The sequence below is a fragment of the Maylandia zebra genome, linkage group LG8 (genome assembly GCF_041146795.1).
Source record: "Maylandia zebra isolate NMK-2024a linkage group LG8, Mzebra_GT3a, whole genome shotgun sequence".
Taxonomy (NCBI): Eukaryota; Metazoa; Chordata; class Actinopteri; order Cichliformes; family Cichlidae; genus Maylandia; species Maylandia zebra.
Window position 1 is genome coordinate 21,424,698 of NC_135174.1, and position 20,682 is coordinate 21,445,379.

Below are 20,682 nucleotides of genomic sequence, written 5' to 3' on the forward strand. Positions count from 1 at the left end.
TAAAAGGCAGTTTTACTTGTTCATGTTAATGTTTGTCCTGCAGAAATTTATAATTTACTATTAAGATCATCCTCAATGAACAAAAAAATAAAAATTTCTTGACTTTAAGGTTGAAATGGGCTGTTAAGTGTACGATATGAAAAATGCACAAGTCACGCAGCTCTTTTTTTATTCTTGTAATTAAGCTTCTAAAAGACAGATAATAATGCCCCGGAGCGGATGACCCTGTGTTGTTCTTCATCACAAGTACGATTAATTTCCCTTTTCACTTCTCAGTTATTTAATCCCCTCCCCTCTCTTTTTCTTTTTCCTTCTCTAGCTACCTTCACTACATCTCTGACTTGGGAAACGGAGCACACCTCATTAAGGGCAACTCTAACAGTCCTCTTAATGACAACCACTGGCACAACGTGCACATATCCAGAGACACTAACAATCTCCACACAGTCAAGATTGACACCAAAGTCACCACACAGACCACCATGGGTGCCAAGAACCTTGACCTAAAGGGTACGCAAAAATAAAGGCATTCAAAGTTAGATACAGAAGCTGACACGAGATAAATCTTAATTATCTGCATTATTAATGAGACCGTATACTGTAATACGCGCACCTCTTTTTGTTTTAAACACAAACTAGCTGTTTTTTGTGGAGGTTGTGTGCCAGACTACTTCTGAGTCAATGAAGTTGGAGGTGTTGTTACCTTGAGCAGAACGAGACTAGCCGTATCTCCCTGTTTCCAGCCTTTGTAGTAAACAAAGTTCAGTCAGACAGCTCACGTTTAAACAGATTTGTTACAGCAGCAGCATGCAGCTTGGCAGACACTCTCTGAGCTCATCACTCCATTGAATATGTTAAATATAAAATTGGGAAGTGATGAGTAAACATCCCCCCGGAGTCTACAGGTGGATGCTGGGATGGTGAAGGGATTGCAAACAGCAGACAGTGATGTAGGGCAGTAGTGGCACTGACATGTCAGAGGGAAAGGTAAGAAATTTTGTAGCTTAAATAGACTACCAAATTGGGAGGGTGTGTTTGGTATATGATGTGAGGAGAGTTATGTTTCGTGTACATGAGGCAGCGCAGATCCAGTAGTCTGCCCGAACCAGCTTCTGGAGGTAGCTACTTATTACCATACAGATATGAGAGTAGTGTCTTTTATTATTCTAACTCTAATTAAGAAAGCAATTAAACAGTTTTATAAAAAAAAAATTAAAGGGTAAAAACATGCAAAAACAATTAACCTAGTGTAATTTATCAAGCTAAATTAAATTGGTACTATATATAACTAACTGACTAACTGAAAATATTTGGCTGAGCTCACTGAACTTGTGACAACACTGCTATGTGATTAGATCAATTAGTTGATAAAGTAATTTATAATTTATTGCAATTAAATTATTGATACAGTCATGCAAAACTAGACAGTTCATGTTTGCTTTGTGAAGCTGCCATTCACTATATTGCTCCTCGACAGGTGATCTGTACATCGGGGGCGTTTCCAAAGAGATGTACCGAGACCTGCCTAAGCTTGTCCACTCCCGTGAGGGATTTCAGGGTTGCTTAGCAACAGTCGATCTAAACGGACGGCTCCCGGACCTTTTGGCTGATGCCTTGGCAACCATGGGACAAGTGGAGAGGGGCTGTGAAGGTGAGGTGCAGACAAAACGGCAGATCTGCTCCTGCCCCGTGTCCCAACTGCTTTTTCTTTCAGTTTTCATTTAAATCATGCTCTCTGTTATTAGCATAACCCACTAACCCAGCTCCTGGCCTGTTAGATGTAAACTTTACTCTCTTTCTTTTCATCTCCTCCTCAGTCTTTCTGCACATTGTGTTTTCTCTCTCTGATCCACTCTTTCAGTAGTTCACAGGCATCTGTGTGCATTGACTAACCATCTAACTTAATTTGCTTGTTTGCTTTTTTGTTTGGCTGACAAAAGTTACATTGATGAAAGCTGACTTGCAAGGTATATCGCTTTGTGCGAGCATGTAAGAGACACTTGTGTGTGTGTGATGCTGAGGAAATGTGTGTGCGCGTGTGTGTGAGTGTGTGTGTGTGCGTGCGCGCGCGCGCGTGTGTGTGCGTGTGTTTAAAACTACCCAGTGGTGTCCAGTGTTGTGTGGATCCCAGTGATCCAGAGTCAAAGGTCAGAGGAGACCTATCCTCTCCTAGCCACCGTAGTGATTTCATCACAGTAGCAACATTACCACTGCTTGACTTGAGTTGACCACAGCTCCACCACCTTGCAGCATGCTCTCTAACCTCTCTCCTACTGACTCCTAACCTCAACTTCAATACTCCATTTGTGAATCATTTCACACTCTTTCCTCCTTGCCTTGTGTTGAGGGCAACGAAGGAGAGCTAAGTTTAGCACTTTGACATTCTCCTCCTCCTGAGTCGTTTAGCATGAAGCAGGGAGAGAATGGTGACCGACTGCTCAAGGAAGAGTATTGAGATGAAGGCCTTTAAACATAACTCTGCTCTCTTATGTTTAATTTCCCCTCCTGTCCTCGCCCCATTCATTTAACCTCACCACCTGCATGCTCTCCACATTTGGCTCTTTTCACTGAATAACACACTTTAGGTTCATTCGTGTTTATACTGGATCCTGTTAGTGTAAAGCTAAAGAATGGGAGCCTTTCCACAACATCCTAGTCTGACTAATACTACTAATAATAACGTCATTACAGCACAAAAAGCCTATTCAACCATTTGAAACTGCAAAGTTTTTCAAGGAAATGCAGTTTAAAAATAACCACACTGTACTCTAATAATGTTGTAAACACATTGGGCTCCACACAAAACCAAATCCATGTGTCTTTTTCTATTTCCCTAACTTTTGCACCCTTCCACCCAACCACATCTGTCACTGCAGGACCCAGCACTACCTGCCAAGAAGACTCCTGCTCAAATCAGGGAGTTTGTTTGCAGCAGTGGGAGGGCTTCACCTGTGACTGCAGCATGACTTCATACGCCGGGCCACTGTGCAACGATGGTGAGTCTTTGCTTTTATGGTCTTTCCCAGGCCCAGGGGGGATTACAGTTTTTTTTGTGGTGCAGACAGCTCAAGTGTAGAGTTTGTTATCTGCTGTATTCAAAGTAGATACCAACTTGAAAAACGTTATCTACCAGCATTTGGATCATGCTGGTTTCATCATGCATTTGCCTTTTGTTAGCAGGTTTGTTATCTGATTTAACCGAGTTAGGTGAATCACAGCGGCTGACTCTCTAAACTGCAAGAAATAAACCTAATCAAATCTTCACTGTGGTGCAGAACTGCAGATGTGAAAATGCTGCAGTCGAATGATTTGCTTTGAAACACCAAATCACAGCATCATCTTGTGCCTTTTTTCTCAGCCTCCACAGGAGGGCACTGTCAACTGTTGATTTTGATATTGTAAAAAAATACCAATCCCTCAACTGGCTGTTCTATAGCGTGTCTATGTGTAACATTAGATTAAAAATGTCTCCATGCTCTCTAGCTTTAAACATTAATTCATCCTCCAGAACCTTAGAAGAGAGATATATGTTGGTTTTAAGTCACCCTATGAGTCAAACAATTATATGATTTGTTATTTGGTTGAGTCACTTATACAGTCAGCCTCCTGCAGTAATGGTGATAAGTAATTTGGGAAACAGCCTGGAGAAGGACTTGTCAGAATAGAAAAGGCCAGTCAGCTGTGACATTTTAAGTTTTTTGTTATTATTTTCCAATATGCTCCTTGTGTTTAAAATATTTACCAAAACATAGATTTACCAGCTGGAGTGGTCGAACTGTGATGGCAGATAACACCATCACAACACACAGATTTACCTGTAATTACATTTTTTTTTATCTGTGTCGACCAGCTGGAACCACTTATATCTTTGCCCGTGATGGAGGCTTGGTGATTTACACATGGCCCCCTAATGAGCGTCCCAGCACCAGGGCTGACCGGCTTGCCCTCGGGTTCAGCACTCAACAGAAACATGCCATTCTGCTTCGGGTGGACAGCGCATCCGGCCTGGGAGACTACCTTCAGCTGCAGATAGTAAGTACAACAATTTGTCAAGGTTTATGTGATTTATCATTCTCATGTAGTATTTCTTGTTTGTATTCATTTAGTCAGCTATTGCTACAGTAACAACACTTGTAATTAGAACTGTGTGCATTCAATATCTATTAACAGTATTCACTCTTCATCATAATACGATGGTCCACCACTCCAAATGACACATGTAATTATGGCAAAACCTTTACAGATTGTGTATTTTCCTTGTTTAAACCAAAAAGACTTGTTATGAATTCTCATAAGGAAATTATATCGCACTATGAAAGAGTTGAACACGTTTATTCCTCCCTTCCAGTAACAGAAGCTATTTGTTTATTGATTCCGGGCTGCATAATTACATTAATTGATTTTTAGTGTAAAAATTAGTGATCATGCATAAAATGGACCTAATATACTAATTTCCAGCTCCTTATTTATATTATAGAAGGTTTCTATGAAGTACCTCAGTTCAGCCAACAATCTGGTAATGTTCTCTCTTTAAGTCAACTTTCTTCTGATTGGCTCTCTCACAAACAGAAGGTTTGGAGAGCCACCTGTCCGAGATGACTATATCAGGGATATCCCCCATAAAAGTAGAAACAACTGTCTTTAGCTGAGCAGTATGAAGCTTTAGCTTTGGGATCATGAGGATTCCTTGTTCATAGCCTGACTTCATTATTTGAAACTGTTTATGACCGTGAACTATTGTAGCAGTATGTATAGGACAGAAAATAAGACAAAGCACAACATGTTCTCTTAAAATGATAATTAAGTATAAATTAAGGCCAACAAAACTGCATTCAGCTGTGTATTTTACTGAGGGTCTTGGTGCCCTCAGTGATCAACCTTGTCCCAGCAAGCTCTCATAAACTTTCACTTGTACAGTCATAACAGACACATGGACATTATTAAACATCCCAGCATTGGGTACTTGACAAGTGGTGAGCAATACCTCCTAAAATAAATTCTCACATTTATCTCTACAATGGTTGATAACACCTTCACAAGATTTCACATCCTCATAATCGAGCTTTTATTTGTTGCACGGTAAAATATCAGAAAATCGTGAAATATCACAGAGCAGTTTCAGTTTGAAGCATTTGTTTGCTCAAATAGGACTATGAAAATAGCACTGTTACGATCATTAAAATAAGCCATCAACGATTGCTATAGCTGTTATTTTATGTCATCATTGGTATAATTTACAATATAAAACAACCTTATTTTGGCAGGAAACTGATGTCATCCTCGAGACCAAGGATCTCAAAGTTATTTTAACATTGAGGACCACATATGGCTCATGTCGATTTTAACTAGGCTTTATGTTAGTGTAAATAACTTTAATTACACATTTAAGCCCTGAGGTATCTTAATATAAAAAAAAAGAGGTGCAACAGTATGTCTCAATCTTTCTACAGGATAAAGAAATTCAGCTGTAGTAAATGGAAGGATGTGGAAAGTTGGAAAGGTTTCGTTAATTTACAAAAAAGTTATCTTTTTTAACTCCTGACTCATTGTAAAAACAAGCAAAAAAACAAAACATAAATTATTGTAGTCAATAGTTAAAAAAACAGGAAATTTTCTGTCATTTAATTGTCAATCTGTTACTATAGTATAAATGTCCGTGGTCTTAATCATTAGGAAAAAGTGTGAAACTTATGAAAATACAGTTAAAAGTCCAAAATGTATATCCTCCTCCAAAACTGTTCACTGGGCTGGATTGGAGTTTTTCCCTGGCCATTATGTGTGACAATTCTGTCTAGACTATGACTGGAATGCGAAAGACTGATTCCTTTACTGATCCAAGATGAAGTTGGAAAACAGCATAACTTGTCACTAACCTGAGCAGATTTTGATCCAGGTTCAAAGGTCATCTACCCAAAGCCCAGCTCTATCTCAGCATTGATTAAATAGTTTTATCATTCTGAGTAAACAATTGAAGTTATTTGAATCAGTTGCAGCTGCTGGTTAAGCAGGCATGGGCCAAGTACTTAAATTCACCATACTTAAGACAGCGTTGGTTTTCATTGTCCACCCCTTTGTTTGTCTGCTTTCAACTTTTGGTTTTTGGTGAAACTTATCAGGTCCTTTTACACCATTTAATACACAAATACGTGGTCACACACACTCTGCTGTGCATACCCAAAAGACATGAAACTGGTAATATCCTGACCTTTACACATCTGATAAAATGTTGTCATACCTCTCCTCCTCCTCAGGACAAAGGCAACATTAGAGTAGTGTTTAATGTCGGCACTGACGATATCAACATCGAGGAGAGCTCCAAGTTTGTCAACGACGGGAAGTACCACGTAATTCGGTTCACCCGCAGTGGTGGCAATGCGACCCTCCAGCTGGACGACCTGCCGGTCATAGAGCGTTATCCCTCAGGTAGGCCCTGCCCCGCACGTATAGGCCCAACCCTCTGACTCATCACACCACTGCCTGTCCTGGGGGCAGCGCCAGCTATACTTTATTCCAATTCAACTCACTTTCTAATCAGTGTTTTCTTTCAATGTTTATATTCAAACACTGAGGTTGAGACATATAATTGCAGCTTTGTTTTATGTTATTGTGTTTGAAATGAAATATGTGTGATCTGACATGAAACATGACTTTTTAAACCATAAAATGAGGTCGTTTTTACAATAGCTTGTATACTAGCCAGCTATGTTATGTTAGGCCTGTTAAATAGTGTTAAAGGTAATTTATGAAAATATTCAATACAGTTGTTTTTTCTCACCATAAAAGAAAATAATAACAGCTGGTGCATTTTTGGTCAAATAATAATTTAAAAACATGTCATATTTGGAGATAAATGTTTAACTAGAGTAAAAAATAAGAAAAAGAAAAAAGTGTATTTTGTTGAGTATAGTATTTGTTTTTATATTTGTTGGGTTTTATATTTAAAGTGGTAATCTTAGTTAGTAGTCTTTAACACAATGAGGCTTTAGGTAGCTCATAGCCAAAATGCTAAATGCTAGTTGTTGTGAGGTGTGTGTGAGTATGTAACACTAAACTCAGTCAGTCATATAGGCAGTATGTGACAGCTGTAACATTATTTCCCTGTGCTCTTGCAGATGTTAACCCCTGAAATGTCTCTTTAAATTAAACCCAATGAACAGAGAGTAAGAGTCCGCTCAGTGGAAACGTAGTGAATTCAGCTCTTCTTCTCTTCAAGCTGACCTTAACACAGTGACATGCCAACAATGAGCAGACCATTACTTTCTTTTCATTGCTGTTCTTTTTGTATCCAGCTCCTGTACCAAGTTTGGATGTGCGTAATTACTACTGTGTTTTCATCTCTAAATTAAAGGCAACATTGATAACGAGCGCCTGGCCATCGCCAGACAGCGAATCCCCTATCGGCTCGGTCGAGTAGTTGACGATTGGCTACTCGACAAAGGTAAAAACCCTGATTAAAATTCCTTAAAACTTTCAGCTTAAAAAATACAATTTGAAGACAGTTGACTTATTGTGCACCATCAACTAACATCTAAAAATCTAAATCCATAACTAAGTATTTAAAAGTTGGGCAGCTGTAGTGTGTAATACTGTGTAAACTGTAGTGCCTGTGAACGTATCTTGTTAGTGTGTATCTGATAATATCAGGTTAAAGGGACGATGGAGAGATTTAAATGTGAATAAATCAGAAAATAGAAAAGAAGTACTGATAAAAGATGCTTTATTAAATAATTTTGTTTCCTATCAAATTGTAAACGATAAAGCATTTTACTAAAGACTATATGTTGAAAAAAAATTTGTAATCAAATTAAAGTACATGCAAAGTATTGTGCCATGTAAGAATTATGTAAATTTGAAATGACTAATAGAGCAATTCTTTTTGAAAAAATGTAAAAGTTTTCCTCCTAAACTTCAGCAGAGCTCCTTAAATTAGACTCTAGTCCCTTTAACAGTGAGCAGTGCTAGAGCTTATAACCTGTGCATGCTTCATAGGGCTGTGACAACAGTTCTCTAGATCTCTGTCTCTCTGTCTGCCTGTCTGTCGCTCCTTCAAATACAATGTCGTGCCGCACAGCCATCACCATAGCAACCATCTGTCAGCCCCGTCTTCTCGGGGCCCTCTGACTCCTCTCATCTGCTCACTCTTCCTCCTCCTCCTGTTCTTTGCCTCTTCATCCTCCTCGTCAACTTCTCAGTCTCTTCACCCCCTTCTCCTTCTCTGGTTCTCCGTTCTCACTCTTATCTCTCTCAGCCTCAGCCTTCTCCACGGTTCTCCACGGCTTCGATTTTGCTCTGCCATGCATAATCTATCCCATCCTCTCACCATGGCTTTGGGGTGGTGGATTGTGTAACACTTACTTTGTGTGTATGTACGCACGTATGTGACCACTGGAATGTGTGTGTGTGTGCGTGTGGCTGTATTTGCGTGCGCCTGTCCACCTTTTTTCTATGTGTGTTTGGTTGCGGGTGTTTGTGTGTGTCTGCGTAGGCCGCCAGTTGACCATCTTCAACAGCCAGACAACAGTGCGCGTTGGTGGAGGCGAGCGAGGTGCAGCCATGTTCCAGGGACAGCTGGCTGGCCTTTACTATAACGGCCTCCGCATCCTCAACATGGCCGCTGAGGGGCACCCCCACATCAAAGTGGAGGGGAGCGCGCGTCTTGTCGGCGATATGCCATCCTCCTCGATCACCCCGCAGTCCAGCGCTTCGGCCGGAGGCAACCGTTCAGACTCCGCCCCGTCCATCAGTGACATCACAACCACCACAGCCACTAACAGGAAGCAGGGTGGAACACCGCAGGTCAGAGCACCATCAAGCTTTTCTTTGTCATCTCATGCGAGGAAAACCTATTAAATCCAATCTGTGTGGTCACATAAAGACCTGCTGTTCCAATGTAATTCCTCAGATATCTTCCTTTCGTGTGGCAATAGGTAATTAAAAAGTGGTAATTTGCTTTGATAACTTTCTTTTAGCACTCAGTAAGAGGATTAGCATGCCGCAGCCCACTAATCAAGGATGGAAAGATATAACAGGAAAAGTGGAATTGTTTTATATTCCGCTCAGAGCTCCGCTCACTTTACTCATGGACCACGTTTCATATGCAGTGTTTCACATAATAATAAGAAGCACTGGATAATACGTCAGATTTCTTCTACTTTTGACTGCTCAGTTCATTTCACCCTATCCCTAGCATCATCCCCTTTCACACCAACCCTCAGTATGTCCTCCTCCTCACTACATCTATTAATCTTCTCTGTGGTCATCTTCTTTTCCTCCTGCCTTTCAGTTCCATATTTAGCATGCTATTATCAGAGATGGCAAAAATACAGACGTTCTTTAATGTCTGTAAAAGGTAGAGCCTCTGAAAAGTAGCTCTTTGGACAACGTTTCTACAAGCTATTTTTGTGCAAAGCTAAGTGCTATATTAATATAATAATAAAATTATATTAGTACATGGGAATGCAGACTTTTTTCACTTTGCCTCCACACCCAAACAGAAAAATGTGTGCCGTCAGGGTTTAAACTGGAGCTCCAGGAGTCTTTCTTAATGTACAAGCTGTCATCAGCTGACCTGTGCTGCTGCTGAGGTTGACTGCTCTTTGTGGGTTTTCACAAATGAATTCAACGTGATGTAAGCAGATATATTCAACAAGCTATCTTGACTGATTTCCATCCCCTACACTGACAGCATACTGTTTGTGCTGTCTTTATACAAGACAATATACAGTTAGATGGAGATTGAACTTAAGTGAATAATTCTAAGCATCATCAGCTAAAATTCAAATTAATCTCTGCTACCCTTTATGTAAGCTAACACTGACCAAGAACACCAAGCCACTGTGCTCCAGTCCAGCACAGTGCTTTACATTCACCACATTACAGTAAGCTAAACTTTTTATCCTACACTAAACAGCTGAGTATTTTCATATAACTTTGAATAATACAAAGTTAGAAATACGTCAGTTTGTTTTGCAGAATGTTGGAGCTTGAAGCCTTTCAGGTTGTCAGATATCACTGATCTGTCCTTACCTTCAAATATAACCTCTTTTCTTTCTCTCCCATCCTGTCTTTCTCACATCTTTCTCCATCTCTGAGTGAAATACAGTAGCTGTACTGTTAGCTAGCAGACACGCTGTGTGACAAACTGCACACAAACATTTTGTGCGTTGGCTGATATTTGTTGAGCTGATAGAAATGTTGCGTTTGAAATAAATTGCCACTTAAAAAAAACAAAAAACAAATTTACTTCCTTTATCCTCTGTTTCCGTAGTGCTAGCTAGAAGTACTGCAATCACAACTTATAGACTAGTCTTACCAGATTAGTCTCACCAAGAATGCTGTTTCAGATCATTCTAGCTATTTAAATCCCTGAGTATAGACTATAAATGATGCATAAATTACTATAAATTTCATCTATTTGTATGCAATAAGCCCTGATGATGGATACACCCATAGGGTTATCTTTTTTGAGTTATTCCCTCCATTGTGACTCATATCATTTTGGTGTTTGAAGGTGTGCTCTGATGTGAGGTGATATCTTCTTTCAAATGTGTTAAATAAAAAGTAATGAGCCTATTTTAAAAAAAATAGACTAGTAAAGTATAAATACCTGAAAATATTAAAGTATTTGTGCTTCATTACTTCCCTTCTGCCTGCTATATATTGTCCTGTTAGGGCGTGCATTACCCATCGTAGATTAAAATTAAAATTAACTAGAAGCACAAGGTGGACAATGATGACTCCTCAGGGGCTACTCAAAGGCAGATGAGAACTGAAAAAAATAGTTTTTTTCTCATGCATAGCAGTAATCTGACAGGGTGTATAGCACAAAAAAGTTTCCAGATAAAACTCAGATGGTAAATATAATAATTACAGCGTCAGCTCCTTAGGCCCCTTGGGCATTAGGATACTCCAGCATCAAAGTCTTTCACCTGACTTTAAAGGGAATCAAAGTCTGAACAAGTCTTATCATCTATAAGTCTGCTGCAGCCACAGACTGTATATAAAAGTTGGACATAGCCACTGTGATATCACCCTGGAGTTTCCCATTTTTAAACTTTGATTTGAGCGTGTTGGCTATCCTTGGCACTGCAAGATATGGTATTCTGTAGTGCTATTTAACAGCAACAATTGCAAGGTAGATTAGACATAAAACGCCAAAACCCAGTCGAACCCTATGAGCAGCACTTGGCAATAGCAGGAAGGAAGAACTCCCTTTCAACAGGGAGAGACCTCGTGCAGAAACAATTTGAATATAAATTTATAAATAAATTCATAAATAACATAAATTCATCAAATTTATGTTGTAAACTGCAAATTCATCTTTGTATGGGGTCTATGATTGCGGCTCATGGGATATATACAAGATTTATTTAGAGTTATATATCCGCAAATAGAGGAAATAATGCCACAAAACTAAAAAGTCCAATATCTTTAAAAAAAACATAGCTTTTGCTCCAGGAAATACCATAGGCACTTTTCCTAATTATATTGGGTGATTAATAGGTTTTTATTTGCCCTGCAGCACTGTTTGTTTGTCTTTAATGGACAGAAGGCTCACTTTTTGCTCCAGCACAATCACAGAAATAGACTAGATGGCAAATTTACCGCTAAGTGGTCCCTCCCTTCTAAATTACTGCAGGAGAATTGTTTGTGCCAGTGGAGGATGTAATAGCTTTCCCATAATATGTAAACTGATGCAAATGGTACAATAGAAACACAAAATTGTTATTGTGGCATTTTTATAGCGGCAGCAGCTGAAGAGTCGATGCTAATGTCAGAGGATACATTGTGAGCAGGTACACCGCAGACGCCTCTATTGTTCAGATCACTACAGAGATGTTATCAGGCTCTTAGTGGGCGTCTGTGTGCTGCAGTTCTCCTGTGTTATAAAACTGTGCGCCAGCAGCACTGAAAAAAAAGATTTATTTTTTTTTTCTAAGTGATACAAGTTGCCATGGAGATAGTGAGCCCCACTACCCGCTGCTTGCTTTCTTTCTCTCCCAGCCAGTCTCCCACAGAGACTAGCTCCTCTGTGTATAAACCGCCAGCTGTTTCAGACATAAATAATAGAACGCAGAGAGCTGTGAGCTAAGCCTCAGGCATCAATAATGGATATGAGAGCTGGAGGGATAGTGCTGCAGAGTGACAGTGCTGTCACAGGGCCTTTCTTTTCACACTCTTCACTGCTCAATTTCTCAATGTGTATGCGATTTAAGCGAACTGTTCCTGCGCCTGTGATTTACTGATGTGAATGCTGAATCTGGGATGTGGAGCTATGCAGTGCAGTCAGCATGAGAAGTGGGTCAGACCCACTATATGCTCGATATACCGCAGCACGGGCGTTTGCTCGTCTGTGCAAGTCAAATCACTCCAGTTGCCCCCCAAACTCTATTTTTGTGAGTATGTGTGTTTGTCTTGTTTAAGAAGAATCTACAGCTTCCCTATTGAGGCTGCCTAGTGTTGCCTGGCAACCAATCTGGCCTTAATCAAGACACACATAAAACATTGAATCCACACACGCGCGCGCGCATACACTCAGGTGGATCGGGAACAATAAGTTGTATTGCAGCACGTTGCATCAGAGGAGGGGCAGTGAGAGATGTCTTACAAAGGTGCAATGGGTCCAAGCGCTTTGCCGGTTTCTCGCACACGCCTCAAGTTTGCGTGTGTCTCTCAGTGGATCTGCCTAAGTTACCCCATGGGTTTGCTCCTGCCGTCAGTGCTTTGTGCAGTAAGAATATGTTATGTGCTTCCTCCTGACGTCCACACTGTGTCGAGGCTTTTTTCGTGGGGTTTTTTTGCGTGTTGAAAAGTGGAAGGGATTAATAATGCATGACAGCTGAGCACCAGCGAGGAGAAGAGAGGGAGAGTTTGTGTGAGTGTTTATGCTAGAGGCTGCGCTGAGTCACAGAGCTCGAGTTTGGTTTTGATGTTCCCTGTCTGTCGGTGGATGTGTGTTTGCGCGCATTCATGTGTTTGTGTGTACCTGTGTTTGATGGGAAGACTGATGGAAGAAACTCGAGGCTCGGAGCTCTGCCCAATTGGCTACAGGAATCAGCTGACCCAGGCACTTCCACGTCTCATGCCTCGCTCGCTCCTCTCCTCTCCTCTTTCTCCGTCTGTTTTTTTTTTCTCTCTGCCTGCATCGCTATCTATACATCTTTCACATCTTCGTCTCCATCTTGCCTTTCTTCTACTTGTTATCGATCTTCTGGTGATACTTTCTCCCTCTTCCCTCGGTTATTTTCGCTTTCCCTTTGCTCTTTCTCTCCCTTCATATCTTTCCATATTTACTCGTCACCCCCCCCCCCCCTCCTCTTCTCCCTCCCCCTCCCTCCCTGTCTGTGGTTGAGCTCCAGTGATAGGCTGTTAATGCAGGCGGTGTATGAGTCTATCTCACCATCTGCAGTAGTGGAGCTAGCTCCTCTCCTCTCTCGTCAGGATCTCTTCATCAGCCTGCCAACTTCAGCCTGATCTGGTGTATGCTCGCGTGTCTGTGTAGATGTGTTTAAATAGAACTAGACCAATGGAGCATGTTTGGCTGTCATAGAGTTTGTGTGAGTACATGTGTGTGTGATTTCCAGTTGTGAAAGTAGCAGACAATCTGTTGAATCTTCTGCAAGAGAGTGTGAGGACTGAGTGCAGCTACTATGTGTGAACTAGGCAGTCAGGGAGGCATGGATGGTCGTTGGCACTGTTCGGCGGCTCAGGTAGAGATTTTACTCTTTAAGCATGCAGATATTCTTCTTGTCACGCTCGCTTTGTCCACCTGTATCTATTTTTTCCTCCCTATCAGTGTTCATCTGTGTCCATTATTATGTCAGCATGCTCTATTGATAGACCGTGAAAAGATGGGAACAAAGAAGGAGGGTGAGGCAGAGGGGCGGAGGATCCTCGGGCATACACTTGCTTTGGCAGATTTTCTCTGAACTTCTGTGGGTAATCAATGCGATTTAAGTTGTGTTTGGCATGTCCCCATTTTTCTCTTGTGTTCACTGCCTCCCTTGCGATAAGTGGATCAATACTCCAATTGACACCCTCCCTTTGGATGGGGTGGTCAGCTGACAAGGTGATGTCACAGATCAGAGGAGGGACATTGTAAAAATGTGCTCCTCGGCTTTTGTTTTAGCTGAAGTCAGGATTCAAATCAGGTGTCTGCGGAGGGCACATAGGTGTCTTTGAATCAATCATCAAGCACCGTGGCTCAAAATTGATCGCCGACAGGTGTCAGGGGTGGTGTGTTTCCTGCGGCCTGATTGGTTCATGTGCTATTTCTTGGCAAAGGCACAGAGGGTTTATTGACTGGCTGAATTCCAGAGGCTAAGCTCGCCCTAGCAGCATTTGACAGTCCAGTGGGCAGAACTGATTGGAAAGGCAGCTGAGGAAAGAGTACGAGTCAAGCATCAGTAACCGAATGTAACTTTTAGGCCAAACTGGACTACAGCAGACTTGTAAGGCCAGTGCAGGCTTTTTCAGAGGTTTCACATCTCCGCTACTCACACCAACTGTGCTCCTACAGGAAGAAGAGACTGCGAGGTTTAATGGCAGTTTAATGAGTTTCCGTTTGCTATTCTTGTCCTAACTTAGACATCTCAGCGCTTTGATTTGGTTTAGATTTCTCCTCCACTTTAGTTTCCACCTCTGTTGCTCTTCTCTCTTTTTTAGCTCCGCTGCTCTCTCGCCTCTCTTTTATTCCGTGGGTTACTAACATCCACTGCAATGCATCACAATCCAATTTTAATTTAATGCTGGCACTGAGCACCCAGTGTGGTTAAAGCACACACACGCATGCACACACACGCTCACACATTTAATATCTCTCATGCCGAAGCGTCAAGGCGGGCGATGTTTAACAGTAGTTCATGAATATGCGGAGCACATTAGCACCGTGTTAAGTAAAGACCGCAGCACTTTGAAGTGCTCCTCCTCCTCTCCTGTCTTCTTTTCTCTTTCTTTCTCCCCAATAGCCTCCACCTGAAATTCCTTTTATCCATCCATCTATCTTTAACTCCCTCCCTCTTTTCTCTCCTTTCTCCTCGCACTCTGGCTGGAACTGCAAATCAACGCACAGGTCCCCGCTGAGGGTGCACACTCCCTTTTTTTTCCTCTTTTTTTATTCCCCATCATTTCTAACAGCCTGAACTTAGAGTTGCCATGGCAACAAGAGGAGCAGGGACTGAGAGGAAAAAGGGCGCCTTTTCCATTGAGAGGGAGCAAAGCATGGAAAAGGATCGGTCGTTGAGTGTATTAGTGGATTGGTGTAGGTTAGAGGTGGGCTATAAGTAGAAAATCAACATGGTGCTCGTGGAGAGGTTTTGAATAAAAGAGATTTAAATAAACTATCAAACGCTTACCAGATATCTAATGAAGGCTGGTTTTATTTTTGTCCTCAGCCTCACGTATGAGCATTTGCCAGTATCAGATGGAGATGGCAGAATGCAGATAGAAAGGCCAGAAGAGAACAAAGGATGGGGAGGGTTGAGACAGTACTAGATAATAACTAAGCAGTCTCCTTGTGGTTTTAAAGGGATTCAGTGTTTCTCTTCTCCTTCTTCTTTCTTCTTCTCTCCTTGGCACTCAGGTTTTGGCCGCCTGCTATTGCTGGGGGCTGTAACAGGCAGAAGTGTTTATGGTCAACTGAAAACGGGTGGGCGAAAGATTGGTGCTGTGTGCTCACACATACAGGAAATAAACAGAAGGGGTGTGGGGAACTGATGGTTTCTGTCTTAGAAATGATGACGATCATGAGTTTGTATGTATATGAATGTGTGTGTGTGTGTGTGTGTGTGTGTGTGTGTGTGTGTGTGTGTGTGTGTGTGTGTGTGTGTGTGTGTGTGTGTGTGTGTGTGACACGTTTGCCAATTTTTCTCCATCTTCTCTTCTCAGTCGACAGACGACCTGCTGGTGGCATCAGCTGAGTGCCCAAGCGATGATGAAGACATTGACCCATGTGACCCCAGTTCAGGTGAGAAACATTAACTAATATACATGTGAAACTGCCTTTACGCAGCTTTTATGTCACTCATGGGCAAAATACATCCCCCGGGCCCTCTAAGTCTGGCCGCCAACATCCAATAAGTTAAAAAAAAAGATTAGTTATCAATATACATGCTCAGTATGTGGCCCTTGGAGAGAAAAAAACAATGCTTCCTACCTGTTTTACATCCTCCACTCGCACTGCTACCCATTTTTATGCTCTCCAGTTAATTTTTTATTTGCGCTCAGGTTTCCACCCTCGGGCATTACCTAACACTCTCCATCTCTTCCTATCTTCCCATCTGTATCCTGCTCTTTGTCATTAAAATTTCATTTTTATATATCCCATTTTATTTACCTCCTCCCTCCTTCACCTTTTTCTTTTCCATCCCCTTATCTCTGGACAGCCATAAAATTTGATATTTAAATTCTTCCTTATAAATCATTTAATATGGTGTGAAGTCTCACCGTACTGCAGCTCTCTCTGGCTGTTGTAAAGTGTCAGAAGTATGTAATAAAACCTGATATAACGTCCACCTGTGCTCTGGATCCTCCTCTAAGCGATGTGTACTGTAATCTGTTTACGCATTATGTGATGATATGTAAACAGCTTTGGCTCTAAGCTGTAGCTTTCCCTTACCAGCGTGTAGCATTATGCAAAACGCTTGTCAAATAATTCATCACCATGATGCATTGTGTCTTCCAGTTCTCCTCCCACCATCATCGCAGGCAATCCAAATTAATAATGTATAAACTAAACCATCATATAACATCAATTTCCTCCTCTCTCCCCTCACAGCCCGCCCTCCCCTGCCAGAGGTGAAGATGTTCCCGGGTCCGTCTGAGGTGGTGCGGGAGAGCAGCAGCACTACGGGCATGGTGGTGGGCATTGTAGCAGCTGCTGCCCTCTGCATCCTCATCCTTCTCTACGCCATGTACAAGTATCGCAACCGCGACGAAGGCTCCTACCACGTGGACGAGAGCCGCAACTACATCAGCAACTCAGCCACACAGCCCAATGGCAGCGCTAAGGACAAGCCGCTGGGCATCGCCAAGATCTCTAAAAACAAGAAGAACAAAGACAAGGAGTACTATGTCTGAGGCGGATGACTTCTTAAACACAGACATATACGCATACACCTTTATATATATAACGGTATATGTACATAAATAGATATATTCTCAAAAAGAAAAAAATACACACAAACACACATGACATAGACATGCTGATCTTAATGTTTACTCCCCAATAATCACACCTGCACACATGTTGGCAAGCACAAACATGCACACAAACGAGCCCAGGCACACACACACTCAAGCACAAACATACACACACAGACTGGCCTGAGGGCATGAGCCCTTACTGTACAGTATTTACCAATGAGCAGAGCCTCTGTGAGAGGCTTCTTTTATGAACATTAACACCATTCCAAATGATTTAGAAAGCACCAGTTCAACTCCCAGTTAAGAACCATTTTGGGTCAGCCTGATAAGAAAAAAAAAAGAGACTCCCCTGCCACAGTTGGACCTCTTCAGTTGGACTAAGAGAGGTCAAGGAAGACTTTAAGTGAAGCACATGGCAAACAGCGTGTTTGCGTGAGAGGCAGAGCACCAGAACAAAGATGTAAAAGCACCAAGACAAGCACCAAGTGTCTCTCTTCCAAGCTTCTTGGCCTTTCTCCCTGTTAGCAGATGGGGCTAGAAGAAGCAATGAGGATGCTGAGGAAACAAGCACACCAATGGTCCAAGTCTACCCCCAGACAGCACGGCAGGAATTCAGGGTGTAGCCAAAGAGAGACAGTGAGTTGCGAGTGGATAGGCAGCGGCAGGGCTGGTGCACCATTAATATAACGGATGGGCTGTGGTTGTTACGCTGCAGCGCTGCTGTTTTATGGCACCCTGAAAATCACAAAACAGTGTAATCAGTGAAAAACTGAAAGATGTTTTCCTGGACAGGAGACTTCAGATGCTACCTACAGGCACCAGTCTTGCACTGTGGTGTCTTGCACACACACACATACGTACATAGACTACATACAAACACACACATGGTAAAATTAAAAAGGATCTACACATGCAGACATACACTTACCTGCAATGCTAAAAGCGCAGCATATCTTCATAACTGACACTGAAGACTATACAAGAAGACATTGGTGAAAAAGACAACGCTCATAATGATAACTGTTATGGCAACGATAATGATGAATATGAGGAACATTTGGGCAGTATAGACTCTGGGGAAGGGAGGGGGGGGATCTTATTGCACGTGAATTATCTTACTCCGTGTGATTTATACCGCGTTGAAACTCCAGAGGTTACATCGTGACGCACCACCATCATAAACTCACCACCTCGGCTTGAAGTATTTCTGAGTACGCACTTCAAATGGTTTTTCAGTCTGTGGGATACAACAATGATTTCAGTCGCCAAATCGACTCTCAGATCAAATCTTCATCGGCAAAGCGTGACCATCTCGAGTGTGCTGCATGCCCGAGCTGTGCTGTGGAGTGGTGGCGTGTCCCACTAAGTCCAAAGGTGGTAGGTTTGTCTGCAGGTGGGAAAGGAGGAGGGGGATGTTGTGGGTTGCCGTCGGACACGTGCGCCCCACGACAGGCCACATCCTGTTTCCTAGCCTGATGTCTTACAGGTCACGCCCACTATACCTACGCTAACCAACCACCTTTTATAGCAAAAACCAGCTGAGGAAAAGAAAAACATAACAAAGTAAATGTTACCATGTGTTGCTAATAGATAGAAAAGTCCAGTTCTTGATGCCATTGGCTATACGACAACTTGAGTTGCTTTGATTTCATTGGCTCTCCCTTTTCTCTCTTTCTCTTTGCGTCCTCATGTATTCATTGCTGTTGGTTGACAGATGAATCAATACTCGTGACATGTCCCAATACGGGACAGACGGATGGGTTTCCCATGGGCAATGGCGAATTATCTGTTTATGGACTTTTTGCAGTGTCTGAGCCCTCTGCAGCTCAATAAGTGTAGCCCCACAAGATACAAACAGTGCCATGACATGAACAAGCCCCTACAGTTCTTCCAAGCAATGTAACTAACCAGTCGGATGCATGCAAAACAGACCAGGGCAAGGAAGGACATGAAACAGACTGTGTGTGAGATTTCAAAGTATAAATGTCAAAATTAACTTAACATCTCCCCTTATTCTCGCCATCCTTAACTGGCCTTTTTGACCTGCCTCTTTCGTGTTTCCCTCTCGTTTACTACGTCTCCCTCTTCTCCATGTCTGTTGCTTTCCTTTACCTCTATCTCTGTTGTGTTGCCATCTGAAAACATAGGAGGCGTCTCAACAAGTGGGATTATTCTACATCTAGGTGTTCATTAACCATGTTTATTTTCTATATGTACAATTTTTCTACAGTATTTACTTTTATTTTTATTGTTACGGTTCTTTGATGAACATAAAGTGGAAATTTATTATGAAAAATAGTTTTGAAGATTAATGAGTAAATAAAATATTACCCAAGTGAGCTTTTTGCGTGTTTGTTTTTCACTTCCCATCTGCCTGCGGACATCATTAAAGCGCCTATTATCGCACCCCCCTCAGCTATGATGATATCGGATGACTGTCTAATTAACACAAGTCAAAAGGTAGCAGGGAATCAGAGGGCAGATCTTAGAGGAATAGTTCCCAATAAAAAGAAGATTGATGTCAGGCATGTCTTTTAGTTCCAGCAAACCTTATTTAATGGACATAGGAGACTGTCATCAGTCTCTCATGTAACAAGTACAGAAATTAAGGGCATTTCTGTAAATTCAGAGACCATAAATTGCACATCTATCCACATTCTGTTTTATCCTTTCAACTTTTGTTTCATCAAATTAAGAAAAGAAAGCAGCTCTTCCTTTCTAGGTCCCACACCATTTTACTGGGATGGCAAATGCACAAATATACCCCACTGCACATACTAAACAGGGCTTTGAAGCACAACTCTGTGCTGTAAACGCAAAGTCTCTGCAGAGTTGCTGTTTGCCGGATGTAAGATCCCTGAGACTGCAGAGCTGAACTTGCATCCTCAGGTGAAACATACAAAGAGCTGCTATTTCAATAAACACCTCCCCAGTTGCATTATCTTGTTCTCTCGCTGTTTGTCTTGCTTTCTTTTTGTCTTTGCAGAACAGTCTGTGCTCAACAAAAGGCTTGTGTTAGGTTGTAGCCATCTGCTGCTTTGCTGTCCTTGGCCACAGACAGCTAGGACAAAGATAAAGACAGAGCCCTGCAATATTTATGGAGTGAATACAAAATAACGCTGTTTCTCGACAGTGTACAATAATCTGATTGTACAACACACAATCAGATTATTAGTATTAGCAGCAGATAATCTGAATTCTTTAAACAGGTTGTGTCACTGAGATTGAGATCTGTTTTTCAAGTAAGATGACACACAGATAGATTGTACATGTTCAGAAATGCAAAAAAGCATGTGCAGAGTGATTGGAGATTCATAAATATAACCTTTTAACAAATGTTGCAGTGAAACAGGAAAATGTAGCTTTGCATTGTTTGTAGTTTATTATTATGACAATGTTAGAATCCAAGTTTTTTTTTCCAGCTTCAGTGTGAATAAGAAGCACAGTTAATGACAAGTTTTACATTTAAGCAAATAAAAAATAAATAAATTTAAAAAAACAGGCAATCTTGCAGTAGTGCAACCCTGTAAATAAAAGTAA

At 41.6% G+C, this 20,682-nt stretch overlaps 1 protein-coding gene across 21 annotated transcripts in view; it reads left to right on the forward strand.

Annotated features, from left to right (window-relative positions):
* nrxn1a (neurexin 1a) overlaps positions 1-19,481 on the forward strand; it is a 66,502-nt gene extending 47,021 nt beyond the window's left edge. For 7 of the 21 annotated variants that reach the window (XM_014410313.3, XM_023153709.3, XM_076887602.1 and 4 more), the window contains 8 exons: positions 320-510; positions 1,478-1,651; positions 2,877-2,996; positions 3,851-4,032; positions 6,252-6,423; positions 8,486-8,796; positions 15,886-15,964; positions 16,775-19,481. In XM_014410313.3, coding sequence (XP_014265799.1) covers positions 320-510; positions 1,478-1,651; positions 2,877-2,996; positions 3,851-4,032; positions 6,252-6,423; positions 8,486-8,796; positions 15,886-15,964; positions 16,775-17,076 — 1,531 coding nt within the window. In that variant the 3' untranslated portion in view covers positions 17,077-19,481. Of the gene's footprint in view, positions 1-319; positions 511-1,477; positions 1,652-1,940; positions 1,968-2,876; positions 2,997-3,850; positions 4,033-6,251; positions 6,424-7,348; positions 7,439-8,485; positions 8,797-13,360; positions 13,710-15,885; positions 15,965-16,774 lie in introns of those variants that run through there. The other 14 variants (XM_014410312.4, XM_012921847.5, XM_023153713.3 and 11 more) reach the window with 4 other exon arrangements.
* The last annotated feature ends 1,201 nt before the right edge of the window (positions 19,482-20,682 follow it).